We start from the raw sequence: 27,076 nt of genomic DNA on the forward strand, positions 1-27,076 counted from the left end.
TCTCCGTCAGCAAAGCTCGTCTTTGAGTGCGGACTGAGCCTCATGGCCTGGGTTTGAAACTGGCCGTGTCATCTGCCAGCACGGCCCAGGAGCCATAGCAGCGAAACAAACTGGTTTCATTCTGCCACTCTGTGAGTTGCTTAGTGATGTCAGCAGAATGGCAGCTGTCCTCCAATTAGTGCCCACTTCACCGTAGTGCACTGTGGGACTTGGAGTGAGAAAAAGATGTTTTGTCGTGTGGGTGTATCGAGGGATTGCGTCTGACTTGCCTGTGCTCACGCAAGTGCAGAGTATGTCATGGTGAAAGTAGATCAATTGGTGATCACAGAAACATGGTTGGAAAAAGGCAAAAATGCCAAAACTACATGTTTTACAAATCTGGATTTAGCATCACAATACAATTAAGTGGCAATTTTATAAATCCATATGCAGATTTTCAGAGAGTAGGCCTTGCCTTAATTCATTTTTGATGCTAGAGCATCTAGATACTGCTCCTTGAAACGTCTACACAATCTCTTCACGGCGAAATCTGTTCTGACAAACAGAACAGACTACGAACGAAAACAAACTGAAAAACCGCGCGGGCAGGAAAACAAGCATCTCGGCTTCAGCATGAGTATGTTTTGCAGTCTGTTATCATAGCAGTTTTCTCCCTCAAGTCTAGCTCTGTCTAGACTGGGGTGAAAGGAAAAAAAAAAAACTATTAAATGCACAGCTATTGGAGATCAGAGAAAGGTCACTCCTGCACAGAAACCTACTTCATGTCTTACCCAAACATACACAGAACGCCAATAAACACGTCCACACCTTTCTACAGCTGACATCTGGAAAAGGCACATTCTGTAGATGATGGATGCGTGTAATCAGAACACATACGGACAGCAGAAAGCAGTGCAGAAATATAAAATCCCTCCATTATGAAACTGAATGGTGCTGCAATGAAAGCAATGTTCTCGCTGGTTACGTCTGGCTTCATGAAATGGCACTCTACATTAGTGCAATGAGCCTCAGTGACTCGAAGGGTGGTCTTGAGGTTTACCTGGTGTTCTCGTGGCAGTTCAGTAATAGGGGGAGGAGAGGATTCTTCGCAAACAGCCAGGCTCCGAACTAACTTTAACTTTGCGTTAGACTGGGGGAGAGTACTGATGGTTAAAGACAGTCATGTTCAGAAAGTGCAGGTAGAGTTTCACCACAAACGAAGCGCATAGACACAGTTCCGAAAAAAAAAAACAAACCAAGACCCACAATCCCGTGCAAGCACAGCAACGCTCAGGGAGAATTTTCAGAGCTCAAGACGTGCATGGACACCATTCCAAGTGGGCCACGGGTCTCGATGTGGCTGCTTGGAGCACTGGTTTACATCTTGTCCTCAATTTATTTGACTTACTGTTCTTGAACATCTGAAAATCATTTACAAAATAACCAAGGCACAAAAAAAAAAACTACAAAAAAGTTGCAATCTGACACAAACGCATTCCTTTCAAATTGAAATTATAGACAAAAAATTATTATAATTTAAAGCAGGTGCATCCTGTTAAAATGTAGCACAGGCAAGACCATATATGAATAAAACAATTACTTCTGACTTTACACAGCTAGTGGAAAAAAAAGAACAAGGAGCCATCAAGCAAAAGTACGTTTCTAAACATGCCACTCTACTATACCTTGGAGCTCTTCCCTGTCTGTCCGGGTGTTTGCGTTTGCCGCTGTGCAGTGGGCAAGACAAAGGTTTAAAATACCAGAACGTCTGGCAGCTTTCACGCAAGTTCCATAACAAAAACACATGAACTCACTGACCAAGATGGCAAATATACACCTGCACACCACAAGATAATACCTGAAAACAGTCCCTAGCAAGCAGAAGAGAACAGAATTCATGTTTAGCATGCGCGATTCTCATTGTTCGTTTACGGACCGCTCAGTGTATCACACCGATTTCAGAGGACATTTTCAGTTTCAGTTTATCCCGTGTTTTTCCCTTGGCAGCGATAGCCCGGAACACCTGCCGGCGTTCCCTCGTTCCGCGCGAAAACATGCAGAAGCAGCCTGTGCCGTAGTCACGTTTCGGACGGCGAGCTTGGCGGCGCGGCGTTGCAGGCCTCTTCCGCAGGGCGCACAGATGCTCTGTCCTCGGGAGGCTGAGGGAAGCGGAGCGGCCTCCCGCTGCGTGGGTCACGTGCCTTCTAAAGCAGTATTTGAGAGCTGCGCTCTGCGGTAGTCTGCTCAAAGCAAACGGGGCTGGAACTGGAGAGCTAAACTAAGCGAAGGCAAGCGAACTGGACAGGCAGAACCCTTTACAGAGGACCTGGGACCTGCCTGTGGGATTCTTTAAGGAAAAGACGTACAAGTTCAGAGCGGCACCGGGATGTTGGAAAATGAAGACACCGGCCCGAGTGAAGTGAAACAGGGCCGCCGACAGGCCCTGCCGGCTGTCACGCTCAGCAAAGTGACAGAGGCGCAGGCAGAAGTCACTGGCTCCTTGCCTCGCCCTGGATGACACAGAGGAAGTTTGCGGATAAGCTCGGATTTGAGAACAAGATTATCTGGCTTCCTTTTCTTGGCTGCAACCGCCTTGGCCCGGCCCGGCCGCTGCCTCGCTCTCCCGCATTTATTACCCCGTCCGTCACCTTTCCTCAGGGACAGCGGAAAAGCAATTTTCCACAAAATCTCCACAGATCTTCGCCGAGAGAATGCGAGAGTCTCAAAAAGCCAGCACTCTTAAGAAGGAAGGCACGAAACAGCACGGTCCCAAGTTTACTATTCATGCAACATCCGTCACAGTGATACACGCTAACCTTTAGAGACAAGGGAACTTCACAGACAAAACTGAAGGGAGTTAAGAGATTTACCAGTTTCAAAAGGTTTCGTAGTTTTCATAGCTTTCGTAACCTTTCCATAGCTCAGCTTTTCGATTTCAATACGGCTGCACACCTCAACAGTAACTGAACTCAATTACGTTATGATCAGCTCTCGTCAGTATTTCCCTGCCTGAATGCTTCCAATAAATTCCTGTATCACAGAGGCCGTTACATACAAATCCAGCTGTATTATTAAACAGGTTTCCTGAACAAGTGGCAGAGAGCGGGTGGCACTTCTCATATTGACTACAACTTGTATGTGTCACCGTTTACCTGCACTTGGTTCTTGCTATCACAGCAGCCTTCCTCCTTCTCGGGCTCTGTTTGATCCTGGCTTTCTGACTTCGTCAGGCTGTCTCCTGGTGTAGAGTCGCCCGCCTCTGTCTCCAAACCTCTCATTGTCTCAGTCGTTTCCTTTACAGTGACAGTATCAGACATCCTCATTAGAGAAGGTTACTTGGAGCTTCTACCAAATGCCTGGAACCTAGAAGAGAGACGAACACAGTTTTACCATAAGGATCATGCTTCACCAGCATAAAACAGCTTACAAGCAGCACAATCCCTGAAAGGAAGGAGAAATGATCATGTTAGAATTCCAGGTGAGCAGCTGAAGAAGGCGGAGTTCATCAACGTTTCCATCAACGCATTAAATCAATGCTGTTACGTGTATTGTATAATATATATCCCATGGCAATCTTGTGGAAATAATTTGGAAGATTGTAATGTAAACTTTCAATTTGTACTCTACTAATGTGTTTCAGCTAGAGCTGTACAGTTATAACTTTGCATGACAGCTACTGGCAAAATACAGTGAAATGCACACAGATGTGCTAATGATATCTCAGCACATCCGATGTGTCCAGTCACACACTAACAAGGTGTGACTGAAATGAGTGTGAACACTCCAGAGTCACAGAGTGGAAAACTGAAATAAGCGTGTGAACAGACTCCAGAGTGATACCCTTAACTTTCCTTTAGGCTCTCAACTTTCTAATCAATATATCTGCACTGTGTACAAGCCTTAACTGTTTTAAATTTTAATTTGACAGGGCCTTACATTTTTCTTAGGATTGACTGGCATTTTTTTTTTTCACTGACTATCAGTACCACTCAAATGTATGGTGGATGTGTAAGTATTGGGAAAAAGTAGCAGTTTCTTAACTTTGGGAAGAAAGTAGCCATTTCTCACCATAGTTCCTCAAAGGGTAAAGTGTGGTGATGTAGGACTAAGGAGAGGCCAAGGAGCCTCAGCTTTGCCTCTGCCCAGGTGAAGGTGCTTTCCCTGGACACGTGGACCTGACCGGCCTTTGCTTTCCACACATTCATTCAGTCGGGGGGGGGGGGGGGGGCATTCCCTTTACTGTTATGTCCTACCTGATGTGCTTTGCGGTGCTGGGCCTGAGGTGGCTTCCCGCTGGTGAGAAGGACGAACCCGGGGTCCCTTTCGATGCTGTCAGACGGCTTGTCGCTTGTGTTGAGCCTGCTGGAAGCTCTGGGGGAGAGTCCCATGTCCCTGTCACCAGCACTGGGTCCAGGTCAGAACAGCGCTGCCCTCCAACAAGCCGCTCATGCCCCTCAGAGACCTGCCGTGTGGGGAGAGAGGAGGAACACAGGAGAGTCGTGGGGTTAGGGGGCGCTCTTCGGTTTCTGCCGGTCTGAAAGCTGACGGAGGGCCACTGGCATGGGGTGGGAGGAGGGAGGGCACGGTGCCAGGCTGGGCCCATAAACACCTGTAGAAAGGTCACTGAGAGGAACCCGGTGGGCCAGGCTTCTCAGAAAGGGGTGTGTGTGTGTGTGTGTGTGTGTGTGTGTGTGTGTGTGTGTCTGTCTGTCCGTCTGTGGGTGTATGTGTGTGGGGGGGAGTGGTCTTCCTGGGTAAGACCCATTTGCCTCTCTGGGATGACAAAGCCTCATAGCTGGTGCCTCGACCTTTCTGAACGCTTTCTGATAGTTTACAGCAAGGAAACAAGAGCCACACATCCAGACCCTCACAATCCTCAGCATAAGGAGGATGGGGTCACAGTGCTGTTCCAGCCCAGACTGTGTACCACTTCGCTATACACTATACATCCGTGCTCTAGCACTATACATCTGTACTCCCAGGTGACAAACGACCACCCCAATGAGTGGAGCAGCACAAGGGGAGAGCGGAAAGTTTGACCAGCCACCATGGAACATCTCACACCCTTTTCAAACTCCTCACATGTGTAAGAATCTAAAGGCACAACCTGTAACCAGAGGAACACTCTCTCCTGTTCTGCGTGAAGCGCTCTCTCTCACAGGAGGACCTGGCACTTTGCAGGGGAGGTCCTGGCTCCTGCCTTGCCTGGACGTCATGCGAGACACGCTGGCCAAAGGTCAAACAGATTCCAGCTCACATTATAATCTGTTTAACAACCCCCTCCATCGCCCTTAAGCCCTGGATGAACTGAGCTCTTCTCCTGGATAGCAGCCATGGCAGATGCACGGGTGGTTCAAATACAAGGCCAGAGAGAAGCCAACCCCCTCGCCTTTAATACAGCACACGGGCAATAATCCCACGGACGTAATCAATAAAATGGCACCTTAGAAGACAGCATAGGCAAACACAGCTGGTAAACTCAGCCGGGTTTATTAAAACAAAGAGAACATCCTTTTCAAAAGGCCTATGCTCAGACTAAAGCATTAAATCCCTCCCAGCCCTCCAATGGCACAGCAAAATAAACACTACGCCCTGACAGCGTAGCATATTTATCTCACTAATGGAGCTAATACAGCATGCATTATTAATGCCGCAGAGAGGTCTGGCTGATTGGGATTCATGAGATCTCACTCTGGGGGCCACAGCGTGGGGCGGCAACGGTGGGGACACACACACACACACACACACACACACACACACACACACACACGCTCTGCATTAGTCCGTTTGCAGTGCTGGCCCCCCCATCCGTCAGAGTCGCCCCCATCACCAGGAGGACACAAAGACAGCCCGCTCTCCTTTTCCACCTGGGTCTGATTCAAACTCCCATTTTACTGCGAAAAGAGGAGGCGCCTGAGCCTTGTGTTATCAGAGTCCAGCCTCTTCGAAAAGGCCTTTCCTGCAGTATCTGTTCCACTACACCAGTGCTGGCAGGAACTTTTCACTATACTTTCAGATAAGTGGACTCCGTATGCTGCAAAAATAAACGTGGAATCAAAAAGTCATGACTATCAGGTAGGGATACATTTGTATAATTAAATCTGCAATTTTGACCACATAATGTAAATTCTTTCAAATTGCGTATTTCCATTTTGTAGTCAGAATTGCAGATTTAACTATACATATATATCTGTACCTGATAATCATGATTGCAAATCACTACCTGCACACACTTTGTGTGCCTCATAAAACATTCCCGCGAGTTGCACCAGCGCTAAAATCCCCGGAGGGGGGAGTCGTTTGCTGGCTCAGCCTCTTTGATAGGTGATAAATGTGGCAATGCTCCTCATTCCCTGGTGACTCCACATACTTTGTGCATCCAACCAAAATGAAAAGGAATACGCTGACCAGACAAGTTACAAGGAAGAAAAGAAAATCAAGAAAGTCCAGGTGAGAGGGAGCATCTGCACCAACAGCACTGCCAGCACGGCATGGCCAGAGGCAAGCTCGGCTTTGCGGGAGGAAATGAACATGGAGCCTATCACACGAGCGTTCTCACTGAGGTGTTCGTCACACTGGTCTCAGCCTGTGCTATACTGTCATACAGCCTGCTACTCCCATCAATGACCTGCTGGCTGGCTACAGTCACACATACAGTGCCAATTGTGTTGTGAAAAGTACGGCTGCAAGAAATAGCCGTCGCGATATATCGAATAGCTATTTTTAGCGCAATAACAGTTATTCCCGGTATGTGGCGTTAGGTTAATTCCCGTATTTTTTTCCCCTTTAGTCATACCTGATGTGGGAGCACACCCCCAAAGTTCAGTGAAATGTTTCCGGGGCAGAAAAATATCACTTGTATCTATATGTTGGTTAACTTACCTATTAGCTTTGAAAAACACATATATGTTTTCGCTCTTTATCTTTGTAGCCATGTGTTTCTACCTACCACACGGAAGTAGCATAGTGCTGTTGCTGTGATATCAACATTGAATAGATACGAGTGGTGTCTTCTTTCCCCCGGAAGCATTTCACATTGCCTTGGAAAACTGGAGGTGTGCTCCCGCATCAGGTATGACTAAAGGGAAAACAATACGGGAAGAAACCTAACTCCACAGACCGGGGGGTAGCCGTTATTGCACTAAAAATAGCTATTCGATATATCACGACGGCTATATTGTGCAGCCCTAGTGAAAAGTTCAAAATGGCTTGCCTATGTATCCCAACGCCTTGTCATTAGCTCACATCAGCCAGGCTCATCAAGGAGGAGAGCTTTATCCTCTTCTCCTATCTATCATATCTATCCTTTATATTTGCCACTGTCTCACAAAGAGAAACCATTTTGCATTTCTCCATTACCTCAAATACATTAACATCAAATCCATTACCTCAAATTAACATTACCTCATAATAATGGGCAGCAAAAATACAGACATCTTCTCATGTCATCTGGTATACAAACTGGTCAAATAGAAAAGAAATCCATTTGTCGGCGTTGTAAAAAGGGTTAGCTAAAAAGTTCATTTGAAGCAGTACACTAATTTCAATCATTATTATCTGGTATCATATACTTAATTCTATTCTTTGAGTCTAGAACATAAATTGTTTTGAAGCAGGTAAAATTATCAACTTTAACACATAAGAACAAATATAGGATGTTCCAGGGGCAAAATGTTTGGTGAGCGAAAAAAAAAAAATCTGTGGAGGGAGTCTGTTTCTGAAAGGATGCGCAGAAGTGGAGACAGAACAGCGGTTGTAGCCCCAGGAAAAGGCCAGACGCGGAACGGCGGTTCCAAAGCCCTACACGTCCTCACAATTAATTCAGAAAAATCTACAGCGGGGTCAGAGGGCCAGCCGCTGGCGGTGCGACAGCATTCATCTGCATGTTTCCCCTTCTCTAAACGGACCACTCAAGGATAATTATGTTTTTAAAGGGAGTGGAAAATGGCTTCTCTGGAATGCACAAGAGGGCGTTTTTTTTTTTTTTTTTTTTTTTTTACATCCAGTGCTGCGGTGAGCGAGGCCACCCACGCCTGCCGCCCCCTTCCGAAAAGTGACCTTTCCCTCCCACGCCCCCACGCTGGGTATAACACAGATAGAGTCGCTGCACCACTGGATCACCAATGGCCGGAAAGCATTCTCCCCCTCTGCTGAAGACTTCAGAGAGGGCGGCAGGAAGGGGCCGGTGCCAGCAGAGCAGATATGTGGGACAGACAGCACAGGCTCACCGGCCCTGCATCACACGACACTTCCGCAACTTCATTTTTTATTTATACGATCTGATTTGATTTTATTTGATATGCCAAACACCCGCCCTTTCGCCGCCTTAAGGCTAGCGGATACAGCTTATGCAGTGGAACTCACAGCGGGGGGGTGACGGCTTTGGGGACCGCTGAACGCAAGGCATCTCTGCCCGTTACCGAAGGACACAAATCTGAGCGGGACGTCCTTCCAGAGCCAAAATGGCAGTAATCTGTGTCAAGTGCTGCTTGCTGCAGTTTCTTTTTTCTCTCAGCTCACTGCACAATTACAAAGAAATGATCCGCTCTGGCCGGAGAGTGAGCAGCTGTGGGCACGGCCGGGCACCTCGCGAGCCGTGTTTATAGTTAATTAGCCAGCATACGGCGGGCAGGCTAAAGGGACAGCGGATCCCAGGCTCAGATCAGACCCGCAAGCTCAAACACGCTCCAATTAATCTCCGCACAATATCTCCGCCGTAGAGCTGGTTACACATGGCGTGACAGTGACCGGGTCAATCTAGGGATTGACCATCCGCTTGGCATTCTCATCATTTTCGGTTTTAAAAACCTACAGCATCGTTGGCATGAACACAATCCCCCCGCCCCACGATCCATCAATCCTCCAAAATTCAAATCATACAATGACATCTGTAGTCCTGTCCACTCGTGACACCTGGAGCTACTGATTTTGTCAGCGCTAAACAAATAAATGGTTTGCGCCATCTGGCTCCCGCAAACAAAATATAAAGGTTTATTCCTCCCCACATTCGTTCATTAAAGGAGTTTAACAGGCAAAAGAGAGGCACCTGTCTGGAGTTCACACTGTAATTATCATCCACTTTGGCAGACATCTCGCTATTCCGGGCTAATTTAGAGGTGCAAATACTGTGCCTGTCAACATTTTTGCTCGAGCAGAATATAAATAATAACATAACCTAAATGTACACCTATTCAGTCATACATAGATGGCATTTCCTCATTACTCACGTCATAATGTATCCAAGAGAATATGCTCTCCTCATAACATTTCAAAATGTTTAACTCGTATCGGTAATTTACAATTTGGTGCAATCAGTCTACAGAATCTTTCTGAAAATGTAACCATAAAACATATTTGTTCGAATGTTACTTTACTTGAATTAATACAGGCAACATTATAATTATCGTCCAATCCTTTTCAAACACAGATGGCCTCAATCTCACCTTTGTCTTCAAAAGAAAATGCCGGGACTCAGGTGACGGCAAGATATGAAAGAGGCTATCGCATTAATGAAATTTACCTCATAAATCATCTTGTGGATTGCTTTTTCACTTTAAAAGCATGTTCTGTATTATCTCCTCGATCTATAAACCAGATACTGCAAAGGGGGGGGGGAATAGCACCAGCAGAAAGCAGCTTTCTTTATTAATACGGCCCCCGTCAGTACGGACCCATCTATTGTTATAGATGGAGCCAATTATTTTTATTAGTGATGGACAGCTGGCTTGCATCAGAGCAGAACAGAAACAGCGGGATGCGATACGTTTTCGCATGGTGATGGCTGAAGGCGTGTACAATGTGCCGCACGGCTCTGCTCACTTAGCCACTGTAATAACATTCTGTATCTAATCTGGGATATCTCAACCTTCCCGCTCCGCTAACCTGGCTTTCTCTAGATTGACCTGGTGGAGAAAGGGGGGGGGGTGCGGATGTGCGTTTTCCACCCCGTGAACTGGAACCGAATTTCCAACACGGCAAAACCACCTCCAACCTCCACGCTCTTATATGTAAGTGGAAGTATGAATTACGAGAAACGGAACTCTCCGGGTGAAGCGTCGCCTGTGTTAAATGAGAATCAAACGGGGGGGGGGGGGGGGGGGGGGGAGTGGAGAGAGAGATGTGAAGGCGAGACGAAGCTGCGGAGGAAATCTCCGCGCTCCGCCGAGCAGCCCCCTCCGGCTCCCCAACACGCCACGTATCGCTGTCTGACAATGAGAATTTTTCCTGTCGGGGTTATTACCGCCGCCACTAACGCGGAGCTTAATTGTCTTCATAAGACAGTAATTCCCTCCTTTTTTTTTAAATGTAAACGTGATTAGTCTTGTTCCACGGTTACGTTAAACGCAATCAATTCCACGTTACTTCGGGGCTCAAAGTGAGACTTGTTCTTCAGCTTAGCGCTGATCATTGTGACTCTGTAAAATTCACAACACAAAGAAAAGGGAAAAAAAAAAACACTGTGCACCATATCCATCAGTAAATCTGCTCACACCAGCAACATGTGCTATTATTACATATCATTTCTAATTACTTTAAATTTGCTATGTTTACACTGTATTGAAACAGTCTTTGGGAGTCTACATGCACACATACCCACGGGTGCTGGGTGAGCAGCTGAGTTAAAGCCCTGCTTTAACCTTGTCCCACTTTTGAGGACTTGATTGCCCTATTTGTAGGAAATCACATTAACGATTCCAGGAACCGATACCGCCTGAACGCGGGCAGCAATGCACAACAAATGATTCTACACAGCGCACTTAGCATGGAAATGATTCGCTAATGGTCCCCTAAGGTACGTTTCAAGAACAGGAGTCAGTGCAATTACAGCCAAACTATTAGCAAATATATGAAGGTCTAATACTGCAGGCACGATGTATAGTGGAATAATAATACCTCAGCAGAGCCATTAAATTTACATTTGCTGAAACACCTGTGAAGCTGATATGAAACTGCTGACTACAAATAAAACACAGCTATACACAATGCCAGTTCCTTAATGGCTTATTAGTTAATTAGCCTCTAAACAACAAAAGAACACATCCGATAATGGCAGATCGGTGAGGCGCCCCAGCATGACTGCATAACAGCACTGAATTTAGCCGTAAAATCCCAGAGTTCAAATCTACGGCATTGCTTGCCTGCATATCCAATTTGTTCAGATAGCGGCTGTACAAGAGGCAACTTGCTATGAATCTCAGGTTCTTCAGTTAATCCCAAATCACATATGGTTGCTTCATAAGAACAGGAGCTACTTATTGTATTGCCATATTACGATCAACTACCATTGTGAGTAAACCTTCCCACCAAACATTATCACTGAAATGAATCTAAAAACGGCTGCACTGGACTCAGCTGAACGCTCCAAAACCATGCTACTGTGTCAACATGCAAAATCTTTAAACTGCATTATTATTGCATTATTACTGTATTTGTGCTCATCGTGGTAAATGTTTAATTTACTGAACAAGTGTGGATAGCTGTGAACTGCAGAAACCCAAGCAGCAAAAATCACTACACAAAACTACAACATGACGATCTTCCCAGGTGCCCCAGGAGACATTCTCAGAGCTACAGGGGGGCTTGAATGTCCCCTTTCGGAATGACTGATTCAGAGAGCGACTGAACAGCTCGAGTCCGAGCGCAGAGATGTCTTCAGCATCTCTGCAGGGAAGAACGCTCACTGCCTCTCTTCTCACCCAGTACACCGGGTCCTCTAAAACCCCGAACAAATAACCAGGTTTACGTGGGAACTTAACGGCCATCAGCCAAAGAAATTCGACGCGCTAAATCATGCAGATCACTTTTATTAAAGAAATGCACAGCAAGTCACATCTTTGCAAAATGCTGCACCTATAAGCTTCTGCAAACCATCACTATACCAGCAAACTTTAAACAGCAAAACCTATAATTTCCCACACTTCAAATATCAACTGCTGCAGTATAACACTGTGTAACACTCATGAGGACGGCGGCGAAATAACTGTTTTCTGCCTCTTAGGTCTTAGCAGCCCTGTTCCTGAATTTCCCGTTACTGAACACTGCAAACTCGCTGGCTCGCTCAGGAGAGGGGGGCCGACGTACCTGCCACATAGTCGCCTCCATTATCTCCATTGGTTAGAGGTTTAGTTTCCATAGTACCAGCGGCGGCATTGGCTGTGGAAGTCGCCGCTCCTGAAGCAGCCCTCTCTGCGGCGCGCGCTCGTCTGAGCCTACCCGCTAGAGCCCATCGTCACGGCACTCGGCCGAGCCTCGGAGACAGCGCCAAATCAACAGCTGGGCTGCGTGATGTCAGCGCCGGCCCAGCCACTCAGAGCGCCCGGCCGCTCGCACTGCATCACTGGCTAAATTGAGCTCTTCATTAGCAATTCAGCAGCCCAGCAGCGCAGAAAGACTTGGAGGAGGGAGAGCGAGCGAGAGGGGCTGTGTGAAACGCGCACCCCCCCCATACACATACACACACACACACACACACACACACACACACACACACACGGGGGGGGGATTGGGGGGGGATTGCAAGCTAGAGCTGCCTCCCTCAGAGTGGAGCCACAGAGGGAGACATGGTCCTCTCACACACACACACACACACACACACACACACACACACACACTCTCTCTTTCACTCACGCACATACACACACACGCACCACACACACTGGATACTGAGTGTAAAATAAAGACACAAAATGAAAGGCTAACTACACAATTAATAAGATGTGAACAGTACAGAAACTAATAAGGCTGGATATAAAGATGAAACGGTTATCAAGATACCGAAATGAAAGCTGTCTATGGTGAATGGTCTATGGAGAATACAACTGTTTAAAATTCACTTTCACCTCATATAACCTCTGTAAATCAACGGTAGATCAATAGAAAAATTGGAAACCGGGAACTTTACAGGTTTAACTTTAATTTGACACGGAGAATTCAACTATATCTTTCGAAACGACGAAGTGATAAGTATTTTGGTAGCATCCGAAGTAACGCATCTCAAGTTACAGAGGAATCCAAAACAAGAATAAAAATACTTTTTAAAAAATATATTTCCTACACGATGTATATGTTTAGCTTTGTTAGTTTACGCAGAACTGCATGATCAACAGACGCCAGCACTTTCTGAGAGTGACCGGCCCTGCCACAGACTGCACCAGGAGCACACGAGCTGAAGGCAGGCTGTCCTTCAGCATCACAAAAAAAAAGCAGGAAGAACTATTTGGGAAGCACACTGCTCTCAAGAGACATTAGGCCGCTCCTCTGTTAACTGCCTCCAGTACGTCCCCGTAAAATAGGTTTTAATGTCAGAAAAAGAGTTTCATTAAGTTGTTTATACTATTACAACACACCGAATCACACCATTACAGAACGCCGGGCAAAAAAGGCTGCTTTGCGAGCAATTAAAATAAATCAAAGTGCCCGTAATGGGAAGGTGAGCAAATCTGGAGAGGCGCTCTGAAAAGCACAAATTGCTTGTTTTCTGTGCATGTCCCACAATGTTATTGTTGCATTAGCTCTGGCAGTATTGCATTTTAGATTAAACCTCCCCCTGAGCGTTTCTCCTGGTATTAATATTTGATGACAACTCCTTAAATGGCTGAAATTACAGAGCATACACTCTCCCCCAGCAGCAATGATTTGAATATTGGGCTATAGCTCAGATGGCACTTTTTTTTAAAGAAAGGACTGATCTGGGTAATATCTGCCCGATTGTGGCTATTTAAGGGGTTTTTCTGTCATTTTAAGATAGGGGACAGACTCCACACGGACTGAGCATCCACGCAAACTTTGCTCAGGTGATAGTGAATGGACCAGGTCAATGTCCTGCTAACCAATCAGTGCAATTTGCATGCTGCGTAGGCACCAAGGCACATGTGTCACTGCGTGTCACAGAGGGATCTGAAAACAAGACCTGAATGAAACAGGAGTTGATGCGCAGACTGGAGATGAAGCAGCTTCAGCTTGCGACACCAGCGCAACACTTTGCATCGCTGCACACAATCCCTGATAAACGCAGGAAGCCGCAGGTCGGGATCCTGTTAACCCGCGTTACTCAGAAGGCAGGTGCTTTGCGCAAATGCAGGATAAAGAGCCTCCGCCGGGTCAGGGATCTGATGAGGGGGGGGGGGGGGGGGGGGATTTAAAACCCCGTTAACAGCATTACCACGACAGCACTTACACTCCAACACTGCACGCCGGGTCGGTCTCTCTGCCAGCGCGCTACATTGTCGAATTCACGCTGTTCACATTCATACACATCCGTGGCAAATGTGCAAATACGCGAATACTGAAAGTACGAGTTTGGAAAATTCACCCGCGCTAATTTAGTGAATGCACCCCATGTTGGGGGAGATTTGGCTCAGATTAGTGCTGACTTAAGCCAGCTCAACACAATGACAGGGAGAAAATGGGGCAACACACAAGACGGGAAATGGCATGATATTTTGTTATAAAACCCCCCCGAACAATGGCACAGCTTTAAAACCTCGGCTGTGTTCGGATGGGCAGAAATCGCTCACAAAGCACAATGGCACAGAGATGAAGGTAGGAGGAATTCTGAGGCTAATACAACATCCACACACATCCCACACCATCCTCCGACATTCCCCCGAAGAAAATGACTTCCTTTGTTATTCAATTAGCTACAGAGTTAGTGTGTCGCTCGCAATTCCGCGTTCACAAATCATAACCATAAACTGACCATAAATAAGGAGCCATGTCACTACGCTGCTAATTACAGGCCCTTAGTTCAGAGGATCACTGTGCTGTAGGTCGGTATATCAACAGAGATGAATGAAAAGTTGCCGCGCTACTGAAAGAGCATGTTTAATCAGGAGGGGAGGAACGCCCCTGTAATAGCTGCCATTTTAATCTGCAATGACAGGTTTTGTCTTTGGGCCAGAGGTAATAAAACTCTTATTAAACAGCAGCCTGAGCTGTCCCAAGTCTGCATTCAACCTGAGGTCAGGTCAGATACGACCATGCCCAGGTATTTTGAGGTGGTCTGGCTCCTGTAAACCATGAGAAGGATCAACTGGGAACGCACAGGTGTGCTCCATCCCTACCCCTAACCCTAACCCTAACGCTCGCTCCTAAGGGAAGAGAACGAAACCGGGTTCTCGGGTCTGCGTGTGGGACGGCCGACGATGCTAGCCTCGCGCCCCTGCCCGCGGGCGAGAACGTTCCCGCAGACGCTCTGCCTCACCCCCCCCCCCCCCCCCCCGTCACACGCGGTCCCCTCTCCGTAGGGCCCCGCAAAGCACCACCGATCCACAGACCGGCCCGGTTTTCCGGCGTTAACCAGCTGCTGGCACCTGGGCTGTCTCCGGCGGGGCCGCGGGGCGCTCTCACTGCCCCGGCGAGAATCAATTCCTCTGCTGCCGGCAGAGGCGAGCGCAGACAAAGGCCCGCGGGTACGGCTCGGGGAGAGGCAGCTCGGACCGGCTGTGCAGCCTGCACGTCGCGCACAAAGGAGCCGCCGCGCGACCGTCCCGCCGCCTTTAAAAATAACCGAATCAATACCGCACAAAGAGCACACTGTCTCTTTCCGATAGCATGACGGTAATCTGCGCTACACCTGACATTTCAAAAAAATCACCTGTCAAAGAGCCGCAGCTAAGCCTGTATTTAACCGCACCATTGTCTCTGCTTTCAGAAGCCGCCAGCCCCGCGCCTGACAACACCTGGTACCGAGGCTTTCCGAGGAGAAGCTTCCACACGCTCCAACGGTTCATTTGCATCACAAAGGAGGCGTAATGGCATCACTTTATAATTAAGGCCTGCGATATAATTTGCTCTCTGAGAAGTGACAAATACGATTATTTACATTTTCCCCAAGGATGTCCAAGTCCGGCACGATTCTCTCCGAAAAAATAACACAAAAATCCTAATGAGCTCCCTCGGGGTAGAGGAGAATTTACTAGTGTCGATCTGACAGAGCTCCCGTGCGCTTGACAATCCTCCATCCTCATTACAGCGCCGGGCTGCAGACAGACGCCAGCTCTGGATGTGTCAGGCAGCGGCGACACGGTGACTCTTCAGCACAACACACCCGCACTGTCAAACGCAAGAGGGAACCTGCGGAGCAAGCAGGTGTATTCATATTCACTTTGCTTGCGGTGTAGTTTTACCAGCTGTCAAAGTAATAAGAAGAAGAAAAAAAAACAACAAAAACATCTGCGGTCAAGCGTAAACACAATATCAAAAGAGTTTAAGAAGGCGTAGACCGTTCACACGTCCTAAACTGGCATGGGTGTATCAGGAGTGATCATCCATTAAACAGCTGTGTTGCAAAAGACACGTGGAACTGTGCTGGAGGTAATGTACCTTCGAATGCTCATCAGCTTATATGTTACTCAATAAAATGCAGGTTGTAGAAGATGTCTGAGGCCATCCAAATAAGGCAGAAGCAGGCATCTTTAGTGACCTCTTCCAGTGGCCCCTGTCCTATCTATTGATTACACACAGAGAATTCTTTTTACACTGCAGGGAAACAGACCAGGCACATCCCTCATCTACAAGCAAATTATGACCCAAGTCAACCTGAGCCAAGCCGGCATTTCACTAAATGACAGAGCTTTGCCCAATTGTTTTCTTCGCCAAAGCCTTGTTGTAGAAAATGTTTCTTAGCAACAGCTTCTTCCCTGAAGAAAAAAAAACAGCCCTAAATTATGTGACTCAGATATTGTCTAGACCTAATTAACTAACACAATATTTTCATATATAAGGAGTCAGATCCCCACTGCACACCTTTAAAATCCCAAGATGTAGGCCTGAGGAATGCTTACTAACCATATGAAATAACTATAGTCTGATCTCAATTTTCTTTAAGGGCTAAAAGTAATAGAATTTCCAATCCAAACTGACCTTACTCACTCACTACACTACACTTCAAAGTACATGGTCCACACCTAATGACAATGCAATGATGTGTTACAATAGTAAATCTTATAAGGATTAATGTCTTCATTTTTCCTGGTTGCAATACAGAGACAAGAGTTTAATTTTCAGAAAGGAAAAGAAAAAAAACAGTGAAAACGTATGTAGCTAATTACAATCATGTGGAAAATACCTACAGCAATCCATCTGCTGTAGACAGTGAAGGTATTCCTAACGTAGCAGACTACCACACAGAGCTGGAGAGCATGCTCTGAAAACCAAAGCAGCCCCTTCTCCACACAGTGAAATGTAGATGGGGGAGGGCTGTGTGAGCACAGGCTCTAATTAGGTCAGCCTCCGTCCTCCACCTCGGTGGAAGCTGCCATTGGCTTAATGAAACCTGGTGGACCCCTGCCTCGCGGACAGACGCCGGGAGAGGCTTTAAAAGACGGTCGGGACAGCTAACAAAAAGCTTCCTCAACAGAAAGGGATATATCTGCGGGGTTCTCCATGTTTTATCCCTACGGTTCAGCGCAGGGATTAGGACATGTCTGCCGAGAGCTATGATGATCTGTCAATTAAACCTGTAAGGATTTGTCGTGATCGATGCGGAAAGAAAAAAATTTCAGTACGTTCCACCAGGTCGAATGCAGTATGATACGCTGCACTGACTAAAACAGAGGAGCATGTCAGGTTTATACATGCTCTTTGCAGGCTGACTGAGTTGACAGCATTGCAGGTGTACGGCATGCACAAGCACAGTGCCATGCAATTAGCACTAAGGCAAAGAGTCCAACACAACAAGCTGTGGAAAAATACTCAGCCAGTACACTCACTTCCACATGAAAGTTGTGTGTGTGTGTGTGTGTGTGTATGTACGTATGTGCATATATATATACATTTATATACATACATACATTTTATATATATATATATATATATATATATATATATATATATATATATACACACATATATACATACATACATACATATATATATATATATATATATATATATATATATATACATACATACACGCATGTGTAGCCACTTTTGGGTTTACAGAAAAATATGCAAGTCGCTTTCTAAAATCTGAGCGGATGTATACTCGAAACACAACCAGCCTGGGTATGCACTTGAGATGTTATCAGAGCAGAGTCAAGCCACTTTTTCATTGAAAATCAATGGTATTAGGTTTGTCTTTATCTATCAACTGCTTCAACTACTTCAACTTCAACTGCTTTGACTGCCAAGATAATCTGCAAAGACATCAGAACTTCACAGACCTTACAGCGTAGCTGAAAATGACAGCTGTCAAGGGCTGACGAAAACCCATGGAACCATAATGTATACTCAGCAAAAACCGTTATAATGAAAACACTCCGTTTAATGAAACCAAGAGCTAAAGTGACAAGTAGATGAACCATTACCAAATGCAAAGATGATTCTGATAAGAAACTCTGGTTGGACTTCTTGTTCAGCTGGGAGGTGTATATATTACATCATCCCACATAACTGCAGACTAGGAAATGCACATTCTGTTCTAAAAACCAAAAACTTACAAGAAATGTACACTGTAAAATAAAAAAAGAGAGAAAAAACATCATCGACACAAGATGTTTTGTTGAGTGCTGAACCCTTTTCTGGTTAATGCGCTTCAAATGTTATATTTTCTCTAGCTCTCTCCTCCACAGGAGAGTTCAGCAGACCAGACATTGGAATCGGCTTTTAGCTGCTGCTTTCTGTTACTCTGAGAAACTATCACGCAGCTCCACACTCAGAGCTAACCCGCTGCTGAGCTGCCACTGTGGGCTAATACAGCCGATGCTGTGCAGTTGCTGTTTCCGTTAGTTTCAACCATGTTTCATTAACTCACACTGTATCTATGTTTGAATCTGACTTTACGAATCAAAACAGTGACTTATAAAACTGGGGGGGAAAAAAATCCTGGTCGATAACCAATAGGGTAACATTTTAACAATTTTATCGTCAGATTCAAGGACCAACCAATACAGTGGGGTACCTTTCAGTTCAGCGATAACAAATGGTTTAAAACCACTGCGGTCAGATTCTGTGCAAATGCAGTCAGAATGTGAACATTTCTCGTAATGATATTCAACACCGTAAGATGAACACGATAAACATGAAGAGCACGGCTGAAAGGACGCCACTGTGCCGCATGCGACATGCTGCCGATTGCGGCCTGTCCTTACAGGGGATGAATAAAGGCGGACCATCAAGTGGAAGCAGAACGGGCCTCAGGTGTAAAGCCCTTTCCCACGCAGGAAAAGGGAAGAGCAGAGATGCACCCCGCATGACAGGGGTGATGGTGAACTGCGGATGCGGGTGCGGTGACTTCGACGAGACATTCTCTATTCAGCAGCATGCGCCAACATTTCCGGAGCGAGAGAGCGGAGAGGCGAAGGGGACGGCGTGAGAGAGCGGGAAGGGGACGGCGTGAGAGAGCGGAGAGGCGAAGGGGACGGCGTGAGAGAGCGGGAAGGGGACGGCGTGAGAGAGCGGGAAGGGGACGGCGTGAGAGAGCGGGAAGGGGACGGCGTGAGAGAGCGGGAAGGGGACGGCGTGAGAGAGCGGAGAGGCGAAGGGGACGGCGTGAGAGAGCGGAGAGGCGAAGGGGACGGCGTGAGAGAGCGGAGAGGTGAAGGGGACGGCGTGAGAGAGCGGGAAGGGGACGGCGTGAGAGAGCGGAGAGGCGAAGGGGACAGCGTGAGAGAGCGGAGAGGCGAAGGGGACGGCGTGAGAGAGCGGAGAGGCGAAGGGGACGGCGTGAGAGAGCGGAGAGGCGAAGGGGACGGCGTGAGAGAGCGGGAAGGGGACGGCGTGAGAGAGCGGGAAGGGGACGGCGTGAGAGAGCGGAGAGGCGAAGGGGACGGCGTGAGAGAGCGGAGAGGCGAAGGGGACGGCGTGAGAGAGCGGGAAGGGGACGGCGTGAGAGAGCGGGAAGGGGACGGCGTGAGAGAGCGGAGAGGCGAAGGGGACGGCGTGAGAGAGCGGGAAGGGGACGGCGTGAGAGAGCGGAGAGGCGAAGGGGACGGCGTGAGAGAGCGGAGAGGTGAAGGGGACGGCGTGAGAGAGCGGGAAGGGGACGGCGTGAGAGAGCGGAGAGGCGAAGGGGACGGCGTGAGAGAGCGGAGAGGCGAAGGGGACGGCGTGAGAGAGCGGAGAGGCGAAGGGGACGGCGTGAGAGAGCGGAGAGGCGAAGGGGACGGCGTGAGAGAGCGGAAAGGCGAAGGGGACGGCGTGAGAGAGCGGGAAGGGGACGGCGTGAGAGAGCGGGAAGGGGACGGCGTGAGAGAGCGGGAAGGGGACGGCGTGAGAGAGCGGAGAGGCGAAGGGGACGGCGTGAGAGAGCGGAGAGGTGAAGGGGACGGCGTGAGAGAGCGGAGAGGCGAAGGGGACGGCGTGAGAGAGCGGAGAGGCGAAGGGGACGGCGTGAGAGAGCGGAGAGGTGAAGGGGAGGGCGTCCGCGAAGATGAAAAAGCGCCCGCATTCGGAGCACAATCACGAGAGTCTTTCAGGTTTTCAGGTCTGGGATCGGAGACTGGAAGAACGCACACAGCAAAGCAAGGGCTAGAGGCCACGGCATCGACAGAGCCCATTCCAGCTGCCGGCAATAAAGACGGAAAAGCACGCTCCGGTCTCCAGACTGCGACTGGACTCGGGGCGCATACTCGGCCCCAAACTCTGCCACGTGAAGAGGAGTTTTGTACAGGTCACGTGCTCTGGGGCTGTGGGAATCTGCACGTGTGCAAACGAATTTCAGGTGGCAAACCTCCATACTGACAAAGTCGACGCTCTGCTGCGGTGCAAAACGAGGTGAAGCCGAAAGCCTGGCGAAAGAGTTTATTCTGTGTTAAGCCGCACTCCCTCGCAACTCTGGGGCAACTTGATGAAATGTTTGCAGAGGATCAGCTGCCTTCAACTAACCAGCCGACATGGCAGACACATTAACAGTTACAGTGAGGAATAAGCGCGTTTGTTTCCTAAAAGGTGCGCTGTGACTAGTCCTTATTCCTGAAGTCCATGGGAAACGCATAGGACAGATCACAAGAAATGCCTAACTGATTACTAAAGGGAAATGAATCTGAACCTGGCTAACAGCCTGAGCACCGACAGAGGAACGGCGTTCACAGAGCGATGATCCTAACCCTGGCCCTGGAAGGAGAAAAGAAGAAACCCAACGTGACTGGAGATGAATGACACAGAGTTTACACGGCGAGGCCGCAAAAAGAGCCAGAGAACACCAAACACTCCGGATAACTCCAAACAGAGCAGCATGCGGGGGGTGGGGGGGTGGGGGGGGGCTGCCAAATTATGCTCCGCTTTCATATTTTCTGATTACTCGTGGGCTGCATGGGTGAGATATAGGTGAGTCATAATAGATGAACAAGAATCTTTCATGCTGCGCAACAGGGAGGCGGCGCGCTCCCCAAACTCCTTATCTTGCAACTGCGGTGCGTATGAAGAAAATGGCTTCGGCGCTGCTGTACACGCTCGCTCGTGTTCCCAGGGTTCTGGGTTTGGGAGCACGGTTCTCCCACATGGGAGTGCTGCTGTAGCTGAACTGCAGCGCAGGTCCTGAAGCATTACTGACTTCGTTGAGCAGAACGCTCAGCTAGCGCAACCGTCATTTGATCAGAGTGGCCCGAGTATTTGCTCTTGATGTTACATTGTCGTCCGGGAGATGAAAGGAACTTTGATTGATCAAAACATTGAAGCGTGCTTCAACAACTTTCTTAAAAATAAAAACAAGAGGCAATGTGCACTTTATCAAAGACAAAACGTTGAAAAGGAATTCCTTGATACAGCTGCGTAATATGAATTGTTAAACAACACTGGAAAAAAAAAACATATTCAAGAACAAAGGAACAATTCTTTGTCAATTGAATGATAATGCAAACTCTAAACTGGTGCTTAAATGCAGCAACCTTCTTCAGTTCATCAGTGGCTTCCAGTACATTTCCGATTTTAGGTATCATGATGGTGGAATTATTCATCCTCTCTGCTGGATCCAGCTTTTTTCTATAACCTTGATAACCCTTCTATAAATAAGGAGTATGCATTCACTTGCAGATACACGTAACTGCATGGTGACAAAGTAGAACAAGGTAGAGAGAACCCAATTACTCACTATCCCGCTGTAAAGCCCTCCAAGAAACCAGTTACATTTCTAAACGAGAGGCCTATAGGCAGACATATACATTTGCAGCGATACACACGCTGCCGTTAAATACCACCTGATAACGCGTGCGTTTTAACACGGTGGGCTATCTAGGGAGGCTGCAAGCTTAAATTAGGGTGATTGGTTGCCCGGTGCTGCCCGGCGACTGCGGTAAACAGCTGACGAATGGGAGTTTGTGCGGCGCGGGGCTGCTGCTGAGGTGGGGGGGGGGGGGGGGGAGGGGGAGAAGTGCTGCGCTGGCAAACAGAGGCTCGGCCTGTATTCTCAGGTGAGATCTCCCCGGAGTGATGAAGAGGCCCCGGGTGCGCGGCAGCCCTTGCGCTCGCCGTGTTCCGATTTCCACCCGAAGCCATGCATCATCCCCCGCCCCCCCCCCCCGCCATCGCTCGCGCGCTATTAATATTCCCCCCTGACAGATACGGGGCAGGGAAAAGAGATGATTGCCAAACTATACTGTGGTAAGATTAGCCGTAATGCGATTAGACGGCCTGAAAACCCCGCGCTGGAGAACATCACCGAGTGTATCTGCAGGGAAAACAGCATGTTTCTGCCCCCCCCGCCCCCCCCGATAGGGTTGTTTTCTCAGACAACGATAAGGCCTCGTCAGGCACTGCGCGGCTGCTTCCTCTGGCCCACTTACCATGGGAGAGGGGGCCATTACCTATTTGAACACCTTGCCTTAGTGAAGGCTTTGCAAATTGCCCGCTGCCCTTCAGTAAATAACAGCCCTGACACATTAATGGAGCCCTAACATTGAGCGACAGGGAGCAGAAGCCAGCGTATGCAACGCTTTAAGGAATCACTGGAATCTGGCATGCTGCAATTCAGAGCAGAGACAGACATGCAAGTGATTGGTGTTTGAAACTCGGGAAAGGTGAGCTAGGCTAGATCAGTTTGGGGGAGACAGGACCTCTAAATAAACATTTTCCTTGCCGTGTTAGCACGACCGCTAACTCTCAGACCTAGAGATAGCGGCATGTCAACGTAAACGAAACTCTTGCATCTCTTCCTGGAGGATTAGCCGTTTAGTGTTGAGAGCACTTTCCGTCATCCATCATGTGTGAAATCATCCTGGATGAAGCTTTTACTCTAGCAGAAAAAGTCTTCCCCAGTTGCTTTAGCGATACTTCCTCTGTTGTCTTTCCCACTCACCGTGCAATGTAATGGTGAATATCCAAAGTAGAGCAGAGGCAGTATCACTGCAAAGCAGAATGTACTGACTCTGACAGGGCACTAGTCCCCTTCCAACCAGCACAGAAGATGAACAATATTGTGGAAAGGCACAAGTTTCAAGACTGGGACTATATTTAGGCTAAGCAGTTTTTTTCCCCTTTTAACTGAGAACCAAATTCCCATGTTTGGACCTCCCTCAAGTTTCTAGGGAGGCTTTAATCAACAGCCCTGAATCTGGACATATACAGTGCCAGAGCACAGCTAATTTAAGCGCAACGGCATTAACTAGTGCTATTCCATCAACTTTCGATTGATGTAGACAGTCAGAAAAGGCTTTTACCAGTCAGGACTACAGCAAGGCAAAAGTATTTAAACTAGCGTATTCTATGAGGATGCAAGCAAATCATGATGGAAATTTAGCCAATTATTTCATAGGAATAAGCAAAAAAAATGGCAAGCCTTTCTGGAACTGTTAAAAAAAAATGTGGTCAATGAGATAATTCTAAGCGCAGAAGAGAACTTTAGGGCCAACAACTGCTGTATTAAACAAACGCTGATCCTGTCCTTCAGGAGCAGAAGAATTGGCACGGTAACTCTGCAATAAATCCAAATGCTGGAGTGGTTGCAACATACTACGACCCAAAATGGTAAGAGTGCTTCACTAAATTAAAAAAAAAAAATTAACACGCACTGATTTCGAGTACATTTCAGTATTTGCCTACTTAAAACCTGGCATTGCTGTGGTTTTTTTCATAAATTAATTACTAGATTTTGAGAGATACTCAGTGTTGGTGTTTATTGGCACGATTAACCAAACATGCAGACAAGCCTCATCTGGATGTTGCTGTTGTGTTCATGTGCGAGGGTTCAAATGAAACCAAGAGGCAGGGGAAAATCAAGCGCTGCGAAGAGTGAACAGCCTTTTTCATCGCAAGTTGAGGCACCGGTCAGCGTGAAACCAAGCTGACACTACAGAGTACGTAACGGGGGTCAGATTTAGCAGCTGAGGGAAAGAAACCTGAGGAAAATGCTGCACACACTGAGTGTATCGAGAGGTCAGTGTGAACGGCAGCAAAAATCAGGGAAAGAAAGCAACACCGGCACATGTGCGCTAACTTCCAACTTGCCGATAGATCTTCTGGATATCATGTTAAAAAAGAAGCTAGATAAGATCAATTTGGGATGGCATGCTGAATGCATGCACTGCATAATGCATGACATTTCTTATAACCAATTCAGAAATGTTGGAATGGAAAAGGTATCAATAGTGCTGATATGGAGCTCGGTGATGTGCATGTCACAGTAGCTGTCAAAGGCAGTCTGTCAGTCATGAATGACAGCATACTTCAGAATACATTAAAAGAGTACATTAGTTGTAAAATACAGCAATAAATGGAAAGAATACGGATATCAAGTCAAATATGACTGCTTTACAGTCCCCCAGAGTGACAGTTCATAATATTCTGGTGGAGCTTCAATCGTCAGTAAAATGCAGCCAGCACAATCAAGTGCTTTACTCAAACTGGGAACTTGAGCAAGCATGACTTAAGCACAACTTAATTATTACATTAAAATGAAGAAAAATGAAGTTTTTTTTCTGAATCTCAGTGTGGATTTATTTTATCAGCAAACTAATTTGGGGGACTGTTAGTTAAATACCCCTAATATGGAATGAAATGGCCCCCAGCATCCCAGACAAAACAGAAAAGTGCCTTTTCTAAATCACGATGATGATGGCAGGGCGCTAATCGAAGCATACGAGACGGTTCGCTACCTGGTCACATCCTGCCGTTTTCAGTATTAGCGCGTCGAGCCCTCAATAACCGGGTTTGAAAAGGCTTGACCAAGTTTGCTATTCCCGTTTAACCTCGTGGTTTTAGCCACTAAACTACTAAGCAGGATTCAACTTCCAGCATCATATCTGGCAAGCTACATGTGTGTGAACTTGCTGTTCGCAAGTTTGGAGGATGAAAAAACCCACTGGACGAGTCTCCATAAACTCCAGCCTGAACGTGCGAGATAATGCCCATGCTTTGGTAGCTCACCAGTGTAACGTTAGCATGAACGCTAGCTAACTGAGGTAGCTATCTAATATTAGCCGGCTATCTACATTATTGCTGATTCGTATCTGGATAACTAGCTGTTATACATGACTACCATTAGCGGGAAGAACTGCATCTCCACACCATGTGTACAGTTTAGGTACCATACGTCCGTAGTTAACTAGTTATCTTACTACCTGGCTAGTTTATCAATGTGACCTGCGAGTCAGCAAGATTTCTTGTAGCTGCACTGTGGCTAACGTTAGCTAGCCAATTAACTAAATACTGTTTCGACTAACATTAGCTACTCAGATCCTTAGCTAGCTAGCTATTACTACTTAAGGCCCCGACATTGATCTCTCTAATCAGTGGCTACACTCTTCGGTTAGTATTTTACATGAAACACAAAGCGTCAAAATATGGATATATTACAAAAGTAATATGATGAGATACAAAGGACTAGCGTACAGAATAACACAGTTGTATGGTTGGTTGGCTAGTTTTGTAGCTGCCTAACGCTTTAGCTAGTTAGCTACTACCTGAATAGCAGCTAGCTACATAACGAACACACACCAAGCCTACACAATGCCAAACGAGATTATGGCAGGCCTTCACATGTTCAGACATTAGCTAGCTAGCTAACAAGCTAGCCAATTCTCATATAAAATCGCAACTCTTTCTATTGAACAAAGCTAGCTAGTAACGTCAACTAGCTAGATACAGTGGGTGAAACAAATTTGCTTTCGCTACAATTAAGTCAACTTTAGTATCGAAATGCTGCAAAACAGGTAAAATCTCACATGTATTTACAGTATGTTCGTTAGCTGCTGGCTATGCTAGTTTGCTATAATTAATGTTAGGCCTTGGTCAACATTGCTTTTGGACCTGCTTGGCTTACAGTAGCTAGCTAGCTAAGTGTACGCAAAATGATTTGTAAATCTTTCAAACACAGCTGACGAACAACATCAATAAAACACAAATATCTCCTTACCAGGTGCGTAAGGGTGTCAGTATTCTGTAATTTAAATTATAAATAAGGCTATATATATTTATTTTGTTATATTGAGTCTATCAGTAACACTGAGGGCTTGACGAGGAGAGGCAGTGAGTCCCGGACCGATACGGAGGGGAGGAAGGGCAGCAGGAAACATGTTGACTGACAAATACATTGACGAATCACGATGGACACTTTGAAATAAAGAACCACTCCTAGTTCGCCCTGGATTTAATTGACGACCGACTACATGAAAAGGGGTGGGACCTAAGCGGTAAGTTTTTGTAAGAGTTTAATAGGCAGTACTCAGAAAAAGGACAGTATTTACATATAGAGTCAAAGTGTCTGCCACCATTTCATATATTTACGCTATCAAACGGATTTAAAATGAAAATATTTGTTTTGAGCTAGCTTTGATAACTAATCATTTAATCAAATGCGTACATGTTTGATTAACAGAACGATATACTCAGGATAGCTCGTGAGGTGTAATGAACCAAATAGCTTCTTTCTCATTGCAGTTAAAGATGACCTCTAATGTATCTCTCGCAGAGAAAATATGGCATACACACAATGCTATAACTACGGAAAGCAATGCAGGTACGAAGCGATACAGCAGGCCTTAGTTGTGTCAGACTTTCTCTCAATCGGTGTCGAAATTTGTAAAATTGCAACTATTTGTAGGAATAAATTCTGGTTATTTACAAATAAATATCTTCAGGCTACGCAAAAGGAGACACTCCAAGTGTAAATCGCAAAATAATTACAAGAAAGCAAAGGGGAGGGGCGCAAAGGTTTCCAAAACAT

The 27,076-nt window shown here is 46.8% G+C and overlaps 1 protein-coding gene across 7 annotated transcripts in view; it reads right to left on the reverse strand.

Moving 5' to 3' along the window:
* LOC118786203 (R3H domain-containing protein 1-like) overlaps nt 1-26,386 on the reverse strand; it is a 46,617-nt gene extending 20,231 nt beyond the window's left edge. For 3 of the 7 annotated variants that reach the window (XM_036541297.1, XM_036541295.1, XM_036541300.1), the window contains exons 1-5: nt 12,061-12,227; nt 4,233-4,441; nt 3,132-3,342; nt 1,665-1,706; nt 1,040-1,129 (exon numbers count right to left, since the gene is read on the reverse strand). In XM_036541297.1, the coding sequence (XP_036397190.1) occupies nt 1,040-1,129; nt 1,665-1,706; nt 3,132-3,302 (303 nt within the window). In that variant the 5' untranslated portion in view covers nt 3,303-3,342; nt 4,233-4,441; nt 12,061-12,227. Of the gene's footprint in view, nt 1-1,039; nt 1,130-1,664; nt 1,707-3,131; nt 3,343-4,232; nt 4,442-12,060; nt 12,229-26,266 lie in introns of those variants that run through there. The other 4 variants (XM_036541296.1, XM_036541301.1, XM_036541299.1 and 1 more) reach the window with 4 other exon arrangements.
* Nucleotides 26,387-27,076: the final 690 nt, after the last annotated feature.

Source organism: Megalops cyprinoides, chromosome 11 (assembly GCF_013368585.1).
Source record: "Megalops cyprinoides isolate fMegCyp1 chromosome 11, fMegCyp1.pri, whole genome shotgun sequence".
Taxonomy (NCBI): Eukaryota; Metazoa; Chordata; class Actinopteri; order Elopiformes; family Megalopidae; genus Megalops; species Megalops cyprinoides.